The sequence below is a fragment of the Macaca fascicularis genome, chromosome 14, assembly GCF_037993035.2.
Source record: "Macaca fascicularis isolate 582-1 chromosome 14, T2T-MFA8v1.1".
NCBI lineage: Eukaryota > Metazoa > Chordata > Mammalia > Primates > Cercopithecidae > Macaca > Macaca fascicularis.
Genome location: NC_088388.1, coordinates 84,951,300 through 84,970,481, shown reverse-complemented (window position 1 = coordinate 84,970,481; position 19,182 = coordinate 84,951,300). Strand labels below are relative to the sequence as shown.

The 19,182-nt window shown below is 40.8% G+C and overlaps 1 protein-coding gene across 1 annotated transcript in view; it reads right to left on the bottom strand.

Annotated features, from left to right (window-relative positions):
* The window catches only part of CCDC83 (coiled-coil domain containing 83), a 112,604-nt gene that overhangs the window by 2,454 nt on the left and 90,968 nt on the right, over positions 1 to 19,182 (bottom strand). Inside the window, exons 8-10 of the mRNA XM_074014992.1 lie at positions 6,706 to 6,827; positions 2,640 to 2,719; positions 1,905 to 2,110 (exon numbers count right to left, since the gene is read on the bottom strand). Coding sequence (XP_073871093.1) covers positions 1,905 to 2,110; positions 2,640 to 2,719; positions 6,706 to 6,827 — 408 coding nt within the window. The remainder of the gene's footprint in view (positions 1 to 1,904; positions 2,111 to 2,639; positions 2,720 to 6,705; positions 6,828 to 19,182) is intronic.

The following is a 19,182-nucleotide window of genomic DNA, read 5'->3' as shown; positions in this document are numbered from 1 at the left end:
AAAGAAGTTTTAAAATTAAAAGGCTTAATATTCCAGGTTTTAATGAATGGTATATGTGCAATCTGTACTTTCCAAAGATAGCCTAATTCATATCCTATTCCAAGTTCCTTCTCTTACAATGTGATACTGACCTTCCTCCATCAAGATGTAGGAGCTATGTTCCTTCCTCTTGGATGGAACTTTGTAACTACATCAACCAGTAGAATATGATGGAAGTGACAGTGCATGATTTCCATAAAACTTTCTTTCTTTCTTTTTCTTTCTTTCTTTCCCTTTTTCTCTTTCCTTTTTTTTCTTTCCTTTTCTTTTTCTCTTTCTTTTCTTGCTTTCTCTTTCTTTCTTTTTCTTTCTTTTCTTTCTCTCCCTCCTTCCTTCCTTCCCCTTCCTTCCTTTTCTTTCTTCCTTTCTTTCTTTCTTTCTTTCTTTCTTTCTTTCTTTCTTTCTTTCTTTCTTTCTTTCTTTTCTTTCTTTCTTTCTTTCTTTTTTCTTTCCTTTCTTTCTCTTTCTTTCTTTCTTTCTTTCTTTCTTTCTTTCTTTCTTTCTTTCTTTCTTTCTTTCTTTCTTTCTTTCTTTCTTTCTTTCCCTCCCTCCCTTCCCTCCTTCCTTCCTTCCTTCCTTCCTTCCTTCCTTCCTTCCTTCCTTCCTTCCTTCCTTCCTTCCTTCCTTCCTTCCTTCCTTCTTTCCTTCCTTTTCTTCCTTTCTCTTTCTTTCTCTCTCTCTCTTTCTTTCTTTTGAGACAGAGTCTCACTCTGTCACCCAGGCTGGAGTGCAATGGTGCTATCTCTGCTCATTGCAACCTCTGCTTCCCAGGTTCAAGCGATTTTCCTGCCTCAGCCTGCCAACTACCTGGGATTACAGGCACGCACCACCATGCCCAGCTAATTTTTTTTTTTTTTTGAGACGGAGTCTCGCTCTGTCGCCCAGGCTGGAGTGCAGTGGCGCGATCTCGGCTCACTGCAAGCTCTGCCTCCCGGGTTCATGCCATTCTCCTGCCTCAGCCTCCCAAGTAGCTGGGACTACAGGCTCCTGTCACAATGCCCAGCTAATTTTTTTGTATTTTTAGCAGAGACGGGGTTTCACTGTATTAGCCAGGATGGTCTTCATCTCCTGACCTCGTGATCCACCCTCCTCGGCCTCCCAAAGTGCTGGGATTACAGGCATGAGCCACCGTGCCCAGCCTAATTTTTGTATTTTTAGTAGAGAGGGGGTTTCACCATGTTGGCCAGGCTGGTCTCAAATTCCCGACCTCAGGTGATCCGCCCGCCTCAGCCTCCCAAAGTGCTGGGATTACAGACATGAGCCACCACAGCCAAACTGCTGCTTTTATCTTGGTCTCTAGGATTGCTTATTTTGGGAGAAGACAGACACTATAACAAAGGAAATTCAAAACACCCTGTGGGGAGGCACATGTGAAGAAGAAGTGAGGCCCTCAGTTTAGCCAGCATCAACATGCTAGCCATATGAACAAACCACCTTGGAAGTAGACTTCTGCCTCAACCAAGCCTTCAGATGGGTGCAGCCCTAGCCAACATGTGGTTGCAACTGACTGAGAGTCCACCAAGTGAGAACTGTCTAGTGGAGCCCTTCCTAAATTTCTAACCAACAGTAACTATTATCCCTAAGGGAGAATAGTTATTGTTATAAGCTACTAGGTTTTTGGGATTGTTATGTAGCATTAGATAACTTACTTTGTATACTATTAATGAAGGCCTATAAAGGAATATAGGAAGAAAACTGGGCAAGAGTAGGAGTGAAAATGGTATCCAAATGAGAGATATGAATGGTGGGCCAATTTTACTAATAATTGCAAATGGAATTTTCAATATCCATATTTTAGATTAATTTTCTCAATTAATAAAACAGCATTTTCTTGGTAGTCAAAGTAACGTTCTTATGAATCTTACCTTGAAATCCTTCTCATCCTCATATAGTAAGTACTTCATATCAGTGTCCCCAAACTCTGTGCATGAGTTTTCCTCTTTATCTGTCTTTACATACTGGAGATCTTCGATGCTATTTTCATGACTAAGATGTAAGGTACTGCTTTCATCTGATGAGGACATCAAGTCTCTACTTTCTACTTCTATGGGTTGCAATTCTGACTTCTCTTCTTGGATGAATACAAAGGAATTAATTATGTATACATTTTGAACATATAAAAATAAAAATGCAATTCATACTTTGTCACATTTTTAACTGGATAGAACTTTGAGAACTGCAAATGTAGAATTTATGTATTATAGTAAGAGCGAGTCCCATTTGTAGAAACTCCAAGTTGTATTTCTTTCTGTTAGCTAATAAGTTACAGTAATTATATTGGTGCCTATGTATATGTTGTCATTTTGGTTGGCTAAATAGGGCCCTAAACCTTGCCAGTGTAGATAGCAGCCTCATCCCTCTCCGCCAGTATTTATTTAATTTACTGTGAAACATAGTGACCTTCATTTGAAAGTGGTACTACAGACAGGAGATAGATTAGGACAAGCACTGCAAGAGGAAAAATTGAGAGAAGCTGGCAGGTAACTAGTCTCTGAATAACTTTTGTATGTGGGGCACCTGCTTACAATAGTTAAGTGTATTTTAAATAGAAAAACAAGAGTTTGAAAAAAATCACCATCATTATTGCAATTAAATAATACCTATATGTGTTTCTGGCAATTCCAAAGGCATTTCTTCAGGTGGCACTTCTAGTCCAGCAGCTTGGGTAAGATATAGTCGCCTAAAAGAACAAATAAGAAAAACAGTCTATCAGTCAATAAATATTGTATTGCATGCTTACTAGGGTCTATCTCTCTACTAGGTGCTAGAAATGCATAATGAAAAATGATACATAATTTCTACCCTGAGGAGCATAAAGTCCAGTGGGGTGACAGACAGCCTTACAGCATTTTTAAGTCATGGTGTGTACCATGATGGGTAATTAGCATAATGTGAGAATGCTGGGATGCAGAAAGCAGCAGCACCTGAGTCAGCTTTAGGAGGAAGCAAAGTTTTCCTGGATGAAACCTGAGCTTAGTCTTTGATATGGTTTAGCTAGGCCCCACCCAAATCCCATCGTGAACTGTAGTTTGCATAATCCCCATGTGTTGTGGGAGAGGGACCCAGTGGGAGGTAAGTGAATTACGGGGGCAGTTACCTCCATGCTGTTCTCATGTTAGTGAGTTCTCATGAGATCTGATAATTTATAAGGGGCTTTTCCCCAGCCTTCGCTCTGCACTTCTCCTTCCTGCTGCCATGTGAAGAAGGTCATATTTGCTTCTCCTTCTGCCATAAATCTAAGTTTCCTGAGTCCTCCCCAGCCTGGTGGAACTGTGAGTCAGTTAAACCTCTTTCCTTTCTAAATTATCCAGTCTCGTGCAGTTTTTTTATCGCAGCATGAGAATGGACTAATACAGTCTTGAACCTGGAGGTGCTTGCCAGGGAAGAGCTAGGGGTGAAAGAAGAGCATTCCAAATAAGGGAATAACACACTTAAAGCTCAAAAAAAATGAGAGTGAGCATGGCACCAGTCAGGTCACTGTTGTAGTATTTCAGGTGTGGAATGATAGTGGCCTGAAAGACATGGTTTTGAAATGAAGAGAGAAAGAGAAAGCGAGCAGGAATCCAAGATGCCATCTAGGTCCTGGCTTTCGCTTAGTGATAAGCTTCACCTACAAGCAGTGAATTGATGTCCATATGCTGTTGTAGCTCTCTCTACATTGTTTAATTCTATGCTCTCCTTTTTAGAGTGTCCGCTGAATTTTTAATCAGAGAATATGATGCTTTGAAAACTCTGTATGGCATTTCCATGAGGTTTATCTGAAGACAGCATGAAGTAATTGAACACTTGCAAACCACCCTTCATGCTTAGCAGCTAAGCAACCAAAGTGAGTCCCCTAAATTAGAGGCTGTCAGTTATTTAAGAACATGAATAAAGTGTTATCCAGATGCGAATGGCTCCAGCAAATACTGTAACTACATAAAATATTTACACCTATGAAACCTTCTAAAAACTTAATTTTAGTTAAGGCAAGTTTAGAAAGGTACCTTAGTAAAGATAAGTTTCACATGTAGCTGTGGTCTGCAGGGAGACAATGTCTGAGGCTATAGAATTCTTTTCTTTCCTAGTTTTACCATTGTGAACAATTAAGATCTTTCTAAATGCCATAACCTTCAGGAATCTAGCTTTTTCTATTAATCACTAGTTTACTGTCACTTCTGTACTACTACAGGGTAACAACACTTGATACTTAATGATATGGAAAATAGTTCAAAAGATGTTCTTATGGTAAGTTAGTGTTAGATTTGTAGGTATTGGCCCACTTAGCCTCAGCCCTGTGGCGCTGGAGTCCTGGGCAGTCACCTCTGGCTGACAGTTTCCTCATCTGTTTGTCCCAGTGTGTCAAACAAATCCTATGACATTCTATGTGAGTTGTGATGGGAAAAAGTTTGAGTAGCTCTACATAGGAAATGTGGTAACTCTATTAACCACAGTATCCCATTCCTCATCCAAATAGGAAAATAGAACTTCTTCTGTGTCCACTGGAGACAGTTCATGTCTATTTCTTAACACTCTACTAGTATTTTACAAAACTTAATTCTCAACAAAGAGATGGAGGGGGAAGTTACCATAAAATATAATATGTGTAATATTCCTTTGGCTTGGAAATGGGTACAGTAAAAGCTCCTGAACGCCCTCAGGTTGTCTTTCTGTATAAGAAGTCTAGTAGATAACTGAGGGCTTTCACATTTTCTGGTTTCTTTATGCAGGTCTTTCTAAAGTGTCCAAAAACAGTTGCCTCAGGAGTTTACAAGCTAGTAAAGCAGCAGACATTAAATAAATAATCAAAAGTGTGATAAAGGTTGGTTACAAAGGAAAAGTTCAGGGTGTTATGGAAGCATATAGCAAGGACACATATATCAGTTCCTATAAATGTCACCCATGCTGTTTCTTTTCCCTTGGAAATATTTTGACTTCATTTCTTCCAACTCTGAAGCTAGACTAAGCATTCCATTCCTCTCAGTAAGGAAAGCCAGCCCCTAAAGCACTGATGAACAATGTGGATTTTACGGAAGATTTTTACGGGGAAGAGCGAGGATGAGGTTAAATTATATACTGCACAGTAAACAACTCAATGAAAAATCCCCATTAAAAGTTTCTCAATCTCCCATTCTGTTCTTGCCAAGTCCCCTCTGGCCTATGAAATAATTCCCTTTTTTAGAATTATTAGCACTTTACAACCATATCAGAACAAAATCAAATATACCAGACTGAGTTGATCCAGGTAGAGACATGGGTCTGGCAGTTTAGAGGGTAGCTCTTTCCTAAAGTTTAGCCAGTTCAGAAAAGGCGGCAGTGGACAGCAGGTATAGCAGTAGTTAGAAGCCACATACCAGCAATGCCTGGCAGAGATTAGACATGATTCCAAAGGCAGCAGCAGCAGATGACGAGGATTAGAGGTAGGACAGGAATGTAGCACTGGAGACCTGATCACAGAGAGGAGGGCTGGCAAAAGCGAGCACTGCCTACTGGGCAACAGTGAGCACCTACCCCCAAGGGGCTCTCTAGGGCACCAGCTGAAGAGACTGGAAATACAGGAGTTCAGTAATCAATCCTCATTCAGCTTCACCTCATCTATATTGATGTCTACTCTCTCTGAAGCACACAAGTAATCATGCAAAGGGGGCAGATGGCCTCTTTCTCTATCCTGCCCCACCCAGTTTATCTCCCAATTTCTCTAATCTTGTATCCTGACACCCATCATTTAGCTTGGCAAAGAAGAAACCCATAATTTACCTGTATCCACCTTTCTTGGAAAACAATAGAAAGTTTAAAAATAACAAATACATGATCATGTCTCAAATAGTAATTTTCCATGTCACACAAACAATAGGAACTACTTGTGTGGAAAATTTTTCCTGGCTATTCCCCCAGGTTCAACTTAACATCTGCTTTAATTCCTAAACCTAGACATTTCTCTCCCATACTTGCACACATGCACCCTACATTTGTGTGACTTACCCTCTCTTCCTAAACATGCTACTATTAGATTTTTTTTTTTTGGTTTTGACTACTTGTCTACATTATGAGTGCCATTTTTAATTTTAATTTTATATTCAAGGGCCCTAGGTTACTGTCAGGATTAATATATTAAGACTTTTTTTGTCAGATAAGGAAAACAGCTAACCAAACATATAAAGGTGTATGCACCACTTGGTTTCTTGTGTGCAAGAACAAATGTGACTTGAAATGCCAAGCTCTTTTCTTGGCCTCCAGAGTAGTTTTGACTCTTTCAACCAAAAGAAATAATTCTACAATACATAGGAGCCCAGATCACCTCCATGAAGCTTCCGGCAAGTGGATCACCTCCTCCTCTGTGCTAACTCTCTACCTCCTCCATCTTCTGCTGTACTGTTATGTACTTACTTTCATGACCATTCCCCCTGCTGGTCTGGAGGCTCCAGAATGTTGGCAGTTATGATGTTCATGTTATGTGCTGGCTATTGGGACTACAGTGCATTGCAAGAAAAAACAAGTCAAACTTTACATTGTACCAATGGTCAATAGTAATAATCCTATACCTTCATCCATTTTATGTGTCCCTTTCTTTTTGACTACTGCTGGAGCACTGAAGAATTAAATCATCTTTTTTTTTTTTTTTAAAGCAACTTTTTACAATAGATACAAATGTTTACAAAATACTCTATATATATTAACAATTTTCACCTGGGTATCTTGAGATCCACAAGTCTACAGTTGAATAGTTGATCAATAAGCACCAAATTTTCTGCTTCCAGTTCATGAATAGCATTTTCTAATTCTTCAACTTCCTTCCTGTGAATTGCAACCTGTTCTCAGAAGGAGGGAATGAATGTTGGTACTTACTGATTCAATTCTATTAAGTTTTCTTTTCTTTCTTTTTGTTTTTTTAAGACAGAGTTTCACTTTTGTCGCCCACACTGGAGTGCAGTGGTGCAATCTTGGCTCACTGCAACCTCCACCTCCCGGGTTCAAGCAGTTCTCCTGCTTCAGCCTCCTGAGTAGCTGGGATTACAGGCATGTGCCACCATGCCCAGCTAATTTTGTATTTTTTTTTTTTTTTTTGAGACGGAGTCTTGCTCTGTCACCCAGGCTGGAGTGCAGTGGCCGGATCTCAGCTCACTGCAAGCTCCGCCTCCCGGGTTTACGCCATTCTCCTGCCTCAGCCTCCAGAGTAGCTGGGACTACAGGCGCCCGCCACCGCGCCCAGCTAGTTTTTTGTATTTTTAGTAGAGACGGGGTTTCACCGTGTTAGCCAGGATGGTCTCGATCTCCTGACCTCGTGATCCGCCCGCCTCGGCCTCCCAAAGTGCTGGGATTACAGGCTTGAGCCACCGCGCCCGGCCTAATTTTGTATTTTTATTAGAAACAGGGTTCCTCCATGTTGGTCAGGCTGGTCTGGAACTCCTGACTTCAGGTGATCTGCCTGCCTCAGCCTCCCAAAGTGCTGGGATTACAGGTGTGAGCCACCATGCCCTGCCAAGTTCTATTAAGTTTTCTATAGTAAACTCAACTTCTAAAAGTGCATTTGCCTGAGGGGAAGACCTATTGTGTATCATTTATTACTGGGCTTGCTTTGTTCTTCCTCCCTAAAAAGGAATAGGTGGAAATCATTTTTAGATCATCAGTAGAACTTGTCTGAATAGTTAGGCAGTTATTATAGAATAGCAGGAATTGTCCTTTTCTACCCTTCAAAAACACTGCTGAACTTAGATATGAGACAGAGGCAGAGATAACTAAGAAAATATGGCTTAATGTTTACTGAAGAAATGGACTAACTTTGGTACATCAATTGGGCCTGTAAAAAAGAAGAAGAAAAATAATGTGGCTAATTCAAATAGGAAAAAATGTCCTGGTTCTGTTGGCAGAGTTTTCATCTGTTTTTATTTTTTATTTATTTATTAATTTATTTTTTATTATACTTTAAGTTCTAGGGTACATGTGTACAACGTGCAGGTTTGTTACATATGTGTAGATGTGCCATGTCCATGTGCTGCACCTATTAACTTGTCATTTACATTAGGTATATCTCCTAATACTATCCTTCCCTCCTCCCACACCCCATGACAGGCCCCGGTGTGTGATGTTCCACATTCTCTGTCCAAGTATTCTCATTGTTCAATTCCCACCTATGAGTGAGAACATGTGGTGTTTGGTTTTCTGTCCCTGCGATAGTTTGCTTAGAATGATGGTTTCCAGTTTCATCCATGTCCCTACAAAGGACATGAATTCATCCATTTTTATGGCTGCATAGTATTCCATGGTGTATATGTGCCACATTTTCTTAATCCAGTCTATCATTGATGGACATTTCAGTTGGTTCCAAGTCTTTGCTATTGGGAATAGTGCTGCAATAAACGTACGTGTGCATGTGTCTTTATAGCAGCATGATTTATAATCCTTTGGGTATATACCCAGTCATGGGGTTGCTGGGTCAAATGGTATTTCTAGTTCTAGATCCTTGAGGAATCGCCACACTGTCTTCCACAATGGTTGAACCAGTTTACAGTCCCACCAAGAGTGTAAAAGTATTCCTATTTCTCCACATCCTCTCCAGCACCTGTTGTTTCCTGACTTTTTAATGATCACCATTCTGACAGGTATGAGATGGTATCTCATTGTGGTTTTGATTTGCATTTTTCTGAGGGCCAGTGATGATGAGCGTTTTTTCATGTGTCTGTTGGCTGCATAAATGTCTTCTTTTGAGAAGTGTCTGTTCATATCCTTTGCCCACTTTTTGATGGGGTCGTTTGATTTTTCCTTGTAAATTTGTTTAAGTTCTTTGTAGATTCGGGATATTAGCCCTTTGTCAGATGGGTAGATTGCAAAAATTTTCTCCCATTCTGTAGGTTGCCTTTTCACTCTGACAATAGCTTCTTTTGCTGTGCAGAGGCTCTTTAGTTTAATTAGATCCCATTTGTCAATTTTGGCTTTTGTTGCCATTGCTTTTGGTGTTTCAGACATGAAGTCTTTGCCCATGCCTATGTCCTGAATGGTACTGCCTAGGTTGTCTTCTAGGGTTTCTGTGGTTTTAGGTCTTACATTTAAGCCTTCAATCCATCTTGAATTAATTTTTGTATAAGGTGTAAGGAAGGGATCCAGTTTCAGTTTTCTACATATGACTAGCCAGTTTCCCCGGCACCGTTTATTAAATAGGGAATCCTTTCCCCATTTCTTGTTTTCAGGTTTGTCAAAGATCAGATGATTGTAGATGTGTGGTATTATTTCTGAGGGCTCTGTTCTGTTCCATTGGTCTACATCTCTGTTTTGGTACCAGTACCATGCTGTTTTGGTTACAGTAGCCTTGTAGTATAGTTTGAAGTCAGGTAGTGTGATGCCTCCAGCTTTGTTCTTTTTGCTTAGGATTGTCTTGGCAATGTGGGCTCTTTTTTGATTCCATATGAACTTTAAAGTAGTTTTTTCCAATTCTGTGAAGAAAGTCATTGGTAGCTTGATGGGGATGGCATTGAATCTATAAATTACCTTGGGCAGTATGGCCATTTTCACAATATTGATTCTTCCTATCCATGAGCATGGAATGTTCTTCCATTTGTTTGTGTCTTCTTTTATTTCATTGAGCAGTGGTTTGCAGTTCTCCTTGAAGAGGTCCTTCACATCCCTTGTAAGTTGGATTCCTAGGTACTTTATTCTCTTTGAAGCAATTGTGAATGGGAGTTCACTCATGATTTGGCTCTCTGTTTGTCTCTTACTGGTGTATAAGAATGCTTGTGATTTTTGCACATTAATTTTGTATCCTGAGACTTTGCTGAAGTTGCTTATGAGCTTAAAGAGATTTGGGCCTGAGATAATGGGGTTTTCTAAATATACAATCATGTCATCTGCAAACAGGGACAATTTGACTTCCTCTTTTCCTAATTGAATACTCTTTATTTCTATCTCCTGCCTGATTGCCCTGGCCAGAACTTCCAACACTATGTTGAGTAGGAGTGGTGAGAGAGGGCATCCTTGTCTTGTGCCAGTTTTCAAAGGGAATGCTTCCAGTTTTTGCCCCTTCAGTATGATATTGGCTGTGGGTTTGTCATAAATAGCTCTTATTATTTTGGGATACGTCCCATGAATACCTAATTTATTGAGAGTTTTTAGCGTGAAGGGCTGTTGAATTTTGTTGAAGGCCTTTTCTGCATCTATTGAGATAATCATGTGGTTTTTGTCTTTGGTTCTATTTATATAATGGATTACATTGATTGATTTGTGTATGTTGAACCAGCCTTGCGTCCCAAGGATGAAGCCAACGTGATCGTGGTGGATAAGCTTCTTGATGTGCTGCTGGATTCGGTTTGCCAGTATCTTGTTGAGGATTATTGCATGGATGTTCATCAGGGATATTGGTCTAAAATTATCTTTTTTTGTTGTATCTCTGCCAGGCTTTGGTATCAGGATGATGCTGGTCTCATAAAATGAGTTAGGGAGGATTCCCTCTGTTTCTGTTGATTGGAATCATTTCAGAAGGAATGGCACCAACTCCTCTTTGAAACTCTGGTAGAATTTGGCTGTGAATCCGTCTCATCCTGGACTTTTTTTGGTTGGTACGTTATTAATTATTTGCCTCTATTTCAGAGCCTGTTATTGGTCTATTCAGGGATTCAACGTCTTTCTGGTTTAGTCTTTGGAGGATGTATGTGTCCAGGAATTTATCCATTTCTTCTAGATTTTCTGGTTTATTTGCATAGAGATGTTTATAGTATTCTCTGATGGTAGTTTCTATTTCTGTGGGATTGTTGGTGATATCCACTTTATCATTTTTTATTGCGTCTATTTGATTCTTCTCTCTTTTCTTCTTTATTAGTCTTGCTAGCAGTCTATCAATTTTGTTGATCTTTTCGAAAAACCAGCTCCTGGATTCATTGATTTTTTGAAGGGTTTTTTTGTGTCTCTATCTCCTTCAGTTCTGCTCTGATCTTAGTTATTTCTTGCCTTCTGCTAGCTTTTGAATGTGTTTGCTCCTGCTTCTCTAGTTCTTTTAATTGTGATGTTAGGGTGTCGGTTTTAGATCTTTCCTGCTTTCTCTTGTGGTCATTTAGTGCTATAAATTTCCCTCTACACACTGCTTTAAATGTGTCCCAGAGATTCTGGTATGTTGTGTCTTTGTTCTCATTGGTTTCAAAGAACATCTTTATTTCTGCCTTCATTTTGTTATGTACCCAGCAGTCATTCAGGAGCAGATTGTTCAGTTTCCATGTTGTTGAACGGTTTTGAATGAGTTTCTTAATCCTGAGTTCTAGTTTGATTGCACTGTGGTCTGAGAGACAATTTGTTATAATTTCTATTCTTTTACATTTGCTGAGGAGTGCTTTACTTCGAACTATGTGGTCAATTTTGGAATAAGTGCGATGTGGTGCTGAGAAGAATGTATATTCTGTTGATTTGGGGTGGAGAGTTCTGTAGATGTCTGTTAGGTCCACTTGGTGCAGAGTGAGTTCAATTCCTGGATATCCTTGTTAACTTTCTGTCTCGTTGATCTGTCTAATGTTAACAGTGGGGTGTTAAAGCCTCACATTATTATTGTGTGGGAGTCTAAGTCTCTTTGTAGGTCTCTAAGGACTTGCTTTATGAATCTGGGTGCTCCTGTATTGGGTATGTATATATTTAGGATAGTTAGCTCTTCCTGTTGAATTGATCCGTTTACCATTATGTAATGGCCTTCTTTGTCTCTTCTGATCTTTGATGGTTTAAAGTCTGTTTTATCAGAGACTAGGATTGCAACCCCTGCTTTTTTTGTTGTTTTCCATTTGTTGGTAGATCTTCCTCCATCCCTTTATTTTGAGCCTATGTGTGTCTCTGCATGTGAGATGGGTCTCCTATATAAAGCACACTGATGGGTCTTGACTCTTTATCCAATTTGCCAGTCTGTGTATTTTGATTGGAGCATTTAGCCCATTTACGTTTAAGGTTAATATTGTTATGTGTGAGTTTGATCCTGTCATTATGATGTTAGCTGATTATTTTGCTCGTAAGTTGCTGCAGTTTCTTCCTAGCATCGATGGCCTTTCCAATTTGGCATATTTTTGCAGTGGCTGGTACTGGTTGTTCCTTTCCATGTTTAGTGCTTCCTTCAGGAGCTGTTGTAGGGCAGGCCTGGTGGTGACAAAATCTCTCAGCATTTGCTTCTCTGTAAAGGATTTTATTTCTCCTTCACTTATGAAGCCTAGTTTGGCTGGATATGAAATTCTGGGTTGAAAATTATTTTCTTTAAAAATGTTGAATATTGGCCCCCACTCTCTCTGGCTTATAGAGTTTCTGCCAAAAGATCCACTATTAGTCTGATAGGCTTCCCTTTGTGGGTAACCTGACCTTTCTCTCTGGCTGCCCTTTACATTTTTCCTTCATTTCAACTTTGGTGAATCTGACAATTATGTGTCTTGGAGTTGCTCTTCTTGAGGAGTATCTTTGTGGCGTTCTCTGTATTTCCTGAATTTGAATTTTGGCCTGCCTTGCTAGGTTGGGGAAGTTCTCCTGGATAATATCCTGAACAATGTTTTCCAACTTGGTTCCATTCTCCCTGTCACTTTCAGATACACCAATCAGATGTAGATTTGGTCTTTTCACATAGTCCCATATTTCTTGGAGGCTTTGTTTGTTTCTTTTTACTGTTTTTCTCTAAACTTCTCTTCTCGCTTCATTTCATTCATTTGATCTTCAATCACTGATACCCTTTCTTCCAGTTGATTGAATTGGCTACTGAAGCTTGTGCATGCGTCATGTAGTTCTCATGCCATGGTTTTCAGCTCCATTAGCTCATATAAGGTCTTCTCTATGCTGTTTATTCTAGGTAACCATTTGTCTTTTCTTTTTTCAAGGTTTTTAGCTTCTTTGCGATGGGTTTGAACATCATCCTTTAGCTTGGAGAAGTTTGTTATTACCAGTCATCTGAAGCCTTCTTCTCTCAACTCATCAAAGTCATTTTCCTTGCAGCTTTGTTCCGTTGCTGGCGAGGAGCCACATTCCTTTGGAGGAGAAGAGGTGCTCTGAATTTTAGAATTTTCAACCTTCCTGCTCTGGTTTCTCCCCATCTTTGTGTTTTTATGTACCTTTGGTCTTTGATGATGGTGATGTACAGATGGGGTTTTTGGTGTGGATGTCCTGTTTGTTAGTTTTCCTTCTAATAGTCAGGACCCTCAGCTGCAGGTCTGTTGGAGTTTGCTGGAGGTCCACTCCAGACCTGTTTGCCTGGGTATTACCAGCGGAGGCTGCAGAACATCAAATATTGCAGAACAGCAAATGTTGCTGCTTGATCCTTCCTCTGGAAGCTTCATCTCAGTGGGCCACCCAGCCATATGAGGTGTCAGTCAACCCCTACTGGGAGGTGCCTCCCAGTTAGGCTACTTGGGGGTCAGGGACCTACTTAGGGAGGCAGTCTGTCTGTTCTCAGATCTCAAACTCCATGCTGGGAGAAGCACTACTCTCTTCAAAGCTGTCAGACAGGGACATTTAAGTCTGTATAAGTTTCTGCTGCCTTTCGTTCCACTATGCCCTGCCCCCAGAGGTGGAGTCTACAGACGCAGGCGGGTCTCCTTGAGCTGTAGTGGGCTCTACCCAGTTCAAGCTTCCTGGCTGCTTTGTTTACCTACTCAAGCCTCAGCAAAGGCGGGTGCTCCTCCCCCAGCCTCGCTGCTGCCTTGCAGTTCGATCTCAGACTGCTATGCTAGTAGGGAGTGAGACTCTGTGGGTGTGGGACCCTCCAAGCCAAGTGTGGGATATAATCTGCTGGTGTGTGATTTGCTAAGACTGTTGGAAAAGTGCAGTATTAGGGTGGGAGTGACCTGATTTTCCAGGTGCCATCTTTCATAGCTTCTCTTGGCTAGGAAAGAGAATTCCCTTCCCCCTTGCACTTCCCGGGTGAGGCAAAGCTTCTCCCTGCTTTGGCTTATGCTCCATGTGCTGCACCCACTGTCCTGCATCCACTGTCTGACAAGCCCCAGTGAGATGAACCTGGTACCTCAGTTGTGGTACCTCAGTTGGAAATGCAGAAATCACCCATCTTCTGGGTCACTCATGCTGGGAGCTGTAGACTGGAGCTGTTCCTAATCGGCCATCTTGAGGGGGGAACCCCAGTTCTCATCTGTTTTTAAGAAGTGTATTTTGTTGGGAGGCTGAGGCAGGAGAATCACTTGAACCCGGAAAGTGGAGGTCGCAGTGAGCTGAGATCACACCACTGCACTCCAGCCTGGGTAACAGAGTGAGACTCTGTCTCATTAAAAAAAAAAGAAAAAAGTGTATTTTGATAACTTTTGTCCAAAGAGGGCTTGATAGTGGGAAGAGTATATAGAAGAATGTTACTAGATAGAACCTGCAAACCCACCTCTCCACCACCCAAAGCAGCATGAGCTACACAGGTGCTGGATCAGGAGGTGCTCATGGGGACAGAACAGAGCAACAGGAGAATTAGAAGGAAGAGCATATAATAGAAAGAGGTATGCTGGTGAGAATAGTGGTGATATAAACTGGAGGAAGTAATAAAAGTCTTGAGGGAATATGATGAAAGAAAGAAGGCACAGGGTTTAGATTCAGTATCTCTTGTCAAGAGCTGCCAAGAGTGTAACTGAGATGGGTACTTAGAAGGAGATGATAACATTTTCTGATTTGTCACTGAGATTTAACTGTATTTTGGTATCTGAAAGCATTCAGTATGTTACCACATGCATATCTCTATCACATGATCATTTATTAAATGCATGAATTCTTAGCAAATAACAGAGAAACCAAAAATAAAAATAAAAAATTAGCCAGGTATAGTGGCGTGCACCTGTAGTCCGCACTACTTGGGAGACTGAGGCAGGAGGATTGCTTGAGCCCACAAATTCAATGTTACAGTGAGCTTGATTGCACCATGACACTTCAGCCTGGGTGACAGAGAAAGACCCTATCTCCAGAAAAAAAAAACAAAACAAAAAAAACAAAAAAAACACAAAAACATGAGATAGGGCTTGCTCTGTCACCCAGGCTGGAGTGAAGTGGTATCATCTCAGCTTACTTCAGCTTCAACCTCCTGGGGCTCAGGTGATCCTCCCACCTCAGCCTCCTGAGTAGTGAAACTGCAGGTGTGCCACCACACCTGGCTAATTTTTTTTTTTTTTTTTTTTTGGTATTTTTTGTAAAGATGGAGACAGGGTTTCGTCATGTTGCCTAGGCTTCAAGCAAGCTGCTTGCTTTGGCCTCCCAAAGTGCTGGGATTACAGGCGTGAGCCACCCGGTCAATAATTCTTTTATTTATTTATTTATTTATTTATTTATTTATTTATTTATTTATGCTGTGTCTCCCAGACTGGAATGCAGTGGCGTGATCTTGGCTCACCACAGCCTCTGCCTCCTGGGTTCAGGCGATTTCCTGCCTCAGCCTCCATGGGTGCCTTCCACGGGCACCGGCCATCATGCCCAGCTATTTTTTTTTTTTTATTTTTATTTTTAGTAGAGACGGGGTTTCATCATCACACCTGGGATTATAGGCGTGAGCCACCACACCCGGCCATAAATTCTTATTATGGGCAAGGTTCAGAACTAGATGTAGAAGGATGCAAGGGTGAATAAGCCTTGGCTCCTTCCCTTAAGAGAGCTTATAATTCAGTGATAAAAACCACCAGTAATTATAAAGCAATACCAGTCCCATGGAAAAGGCTCAAATATTGCTGGTGGCTTGAAGTTACAAAGAAAGGCATATATTATTTATCTGCCTCAAACAATTTAGTAAAACCATTTAAGTCCATAATACTAAATTACAAAGCTAGGGTTTGGTGTTTTAGGATCTCATATGTTGAGAGATAATTATGTTGATTACAAGCTTGAATGCCTTAAGGAAAATTTATGATTTTCAGATGTCAAAGGATGAGAAAAAATATTATAGTTAGACACTGTAAACAGAAGGAATTAATACAATATTTGGGAGGTGTTTGACCTAAGGGCCGGCATGCTTGGGAGGTAGCACACACAGTTCTTGGTCTCTTTCCAAAGCTGGAAATAGGGGCCCTTTTGAGATGTTGCATCCACTCTTTCAGGCTAAGGCTCTCCTATGACATCACGTATCCCTTTAGAATAGTAATGTGCTCCTCAATAGCTATCCCCCTCAGTCTTTTGAAATGTTAGGGAATAAAAACTAGTTCTTTTTCATAACCCTACAGACACCTTTGGATTTCTGGGGTCAGAAAGTAAAAAGGAGGAAGAAGCGGAAGACCATATTTCCCTCCCTGCCTCAGCTGCCCCCCCAGCAAAATGCCCAAGAAATGTACATAGAAACTGGGAGAGATAATTTAGTTAAAACATTAAGTTGGGGACCTGGGATCCTGATTAAAATATATGTTCTTGAAATTTTCTCCTGAAAGATACAAGTTAGCCTTATGTCTCCTCCTACTTGAAATCCTGATGGTAACTTCCTTGATTCCCTTTGTCTAGTTTCTCCAGCTTTCCATTTGTTAATCTCAATCATTTGGAAATTCCAGTTTCCTTCATTTTCTAATAAGCATGCTAAATAAAACCAGATAATTAAAATCATGCAGTGTTACTTATTACAATACATGAAAAAAAGAAAATAATTATAAATTAAAACAACAAGAAAGACAATCATGTAACAAAACAGCTCTGTATCCTTCCCAGTGATCTAAATATTTCTTTATTGCTGAGATATAAATGGAGAAATATTTTCATTAGTTCCGTTATTAAATATCCTTTGTTACTCTTTCTAAACTTTCCCCAAAGAAATTAATTAACATATATTGTTCTGTTTCCAGGCAATTTTCAATTCTTGTGATGGTACCAGAAATAGTTTTAATTACTTTTGCAAGTAAATTTAATAATGTTAAAAATGAATATTTATTAAAAACAAAGACAAATTAAATCTATTAAATTTCCATAAAATGATTTGTTATTTTATTTTATTTTTTGAGACAGGATCTCATTCTGTCACCCAGGCTAGAGTATAGTGGTCTGAACATGGCTCAGTACAGCCTCAAACTTCCAGGCTCAAGTGATCCTTCCATCTCAGCCTCATGAATAGCTGCGACCACAGATGTGTGCCACCATGCCTGGCTACTTAAAATTTTTTTTTTTTTTTTTTTTTTTTTTTGTAGAGATGGAGTCTCACTGTATTGCCTAGGTTTGTCTCAAACTCCTAGGCTCAAGCAATCCTCCTGCCTTGGGCTCCCAAAGTGCTGGTATTACAGGTGGGAGCTGCCATGCCCTGGCGATTTGTTCTTTATTACAAAGTTCTTTTTGTTCCTGATGCCATTAAACTTAGACTTTTTTTTCCTGTCATTTATTTCCATTGAACTGTGAGAAGCAGAAACATAATTTCTGGCTTTAGTAGGAAGAGTCAAGTCATGAAAACAGCCCTTATTAGTCAAATGCAAATTTTTTTGAAGTCATTTTCCCTAAACCTAAGATTTATAACTTCTCATGAGATTAAGTGAATTGAGGCTGGGTGAGGTGGTTCACACCTGTAATCCCACTATTTTGGGAGGCCGAGACTGGTGGATCACCTGAGACTTTGAGACCAGCCTGACCAACATGGTGAAACCTTGCCTCTACTAAAAAATAGAAAAATTAGCCGGGTGTGGTGGTGGGCGCCTGTAATCCCAGCTACTTGGGAGGCTGAGGCAGGAGAATCGCTTGAACCTGGGAGGCGGAGGATGCAGTGAGCCGAGGTTGTGCCATTGCACTCAAGCCTAGGCAACAGAGTGAGGCTCCGTCTCAAAAAAAAAAAAAGTATTGTTAAATTATTTGATTAGGATCATACTTTGTATTTAATAAATGTATAAGAAGTAAATTTCTCTCTAATACTCTTTTTCTTTTTTTGAGACGGAGTCTCGCTCTGGTCGCCCAGGCTGGAGTGCAGCTGCACGATCTCGGCTCACTGCAAGCTCTGCCTCCTGGGTTCATGCCATTCTCCTGCCTCAGCTACCCGAGTAGCTGGGACTACAGGCGCCCACCACCACGCCGGGCTAATTTTTGTATTTTTGGTAGAGACGGGGATTCACCGTGTTAATCAGGATGGTCTGGATCTCCTGACCTCGTGATCCGCCCGCCTTGGCCTCCCAAAGTGCTGGGATTACAGGTATGAGCCACTGTGCCCAGCCCCCCCTAATATTCTTTAACTGTTGAGCTCACCTTGAGGTTTTAAAATTATTACCTTTAAAAAAAAAATTTTTTTTTTTTGAGACTGAGTCTCGCTCTTGTTGCTCAGGCTGGGGTAAAGTGGCACAATCTCTGCTCACTGCAACCTCCACCTCCCGGGCTCAAGCGATTCTCCTGCCTCAGTCTCCCATGTACTTGGGATTATAGGTGCACTCCACCACGCCCGGCAATTTTTTTTTGAGACGGAGTTTCATTCTTGTTGCCCAGGCTAGAATGCAATGGCACGATCTCGGCTCACTGCAACCTCTGCCTCCTGGGTTCAAGCAATTCTCCTGCCCCAGCCTCCCGAGTAGCTGGGATTGCAGGCATGCACCATCGCGCCCGGCCAATTTTGTATTTTTAGTAGAGACAGGGTTTCTCTATGTTGATCAGGCTGGTCTCCAACTCCTGAACTCAGGTGATCCTCCTGCCTCAGCCTCCCAAAGTGCTGGGATTACAGGCGTGAGCCACTGCGCCTGGCCCACGTCCAGCTAATTTTTGTATTTTTTGTAGAGATGAGGTTTTATCATTGTTGGCCAGGCTGGTCTTGAATTCTTGACCTCAGGTGATTTGCCTGCCTCAGCCTCCTAAAGTGCTGGGATTACAGGCATGAGCCAACAAAATGCCCAGCCTTAAAAATTGTTAATACCTTTTTTAAAATTGTGAATTCATCCTAGTTAGTTTGGGGAGATAGTACGAACTCCTATTCACCATGACTTAATAATGACAATTTAAAGATAATTGTCAATTATCATAGAAACTATATGGATGTTTAAATTCCTTGTTTCCTAGACTCACTATACTCAGTCAAATAGAGAGCAAGAAAAAGGAAAGAGTAGAAGCTGACAGTGACATTTTTATCTTGAGTGTCTGGGCAGATGGTGAAAAAGGAAATGTAAGGAGGAGAGAATATTTGAGGAGAAACTTAATGAGTTCTGCTTTAGGTACATTGAATTTGAAGTGTCTTTGGGACATCCACGTGAAAATATTTGGCAGGGAAAAAAATGTAGTTTCGGAGATGAGGACACACACCAGTTAGTGCTG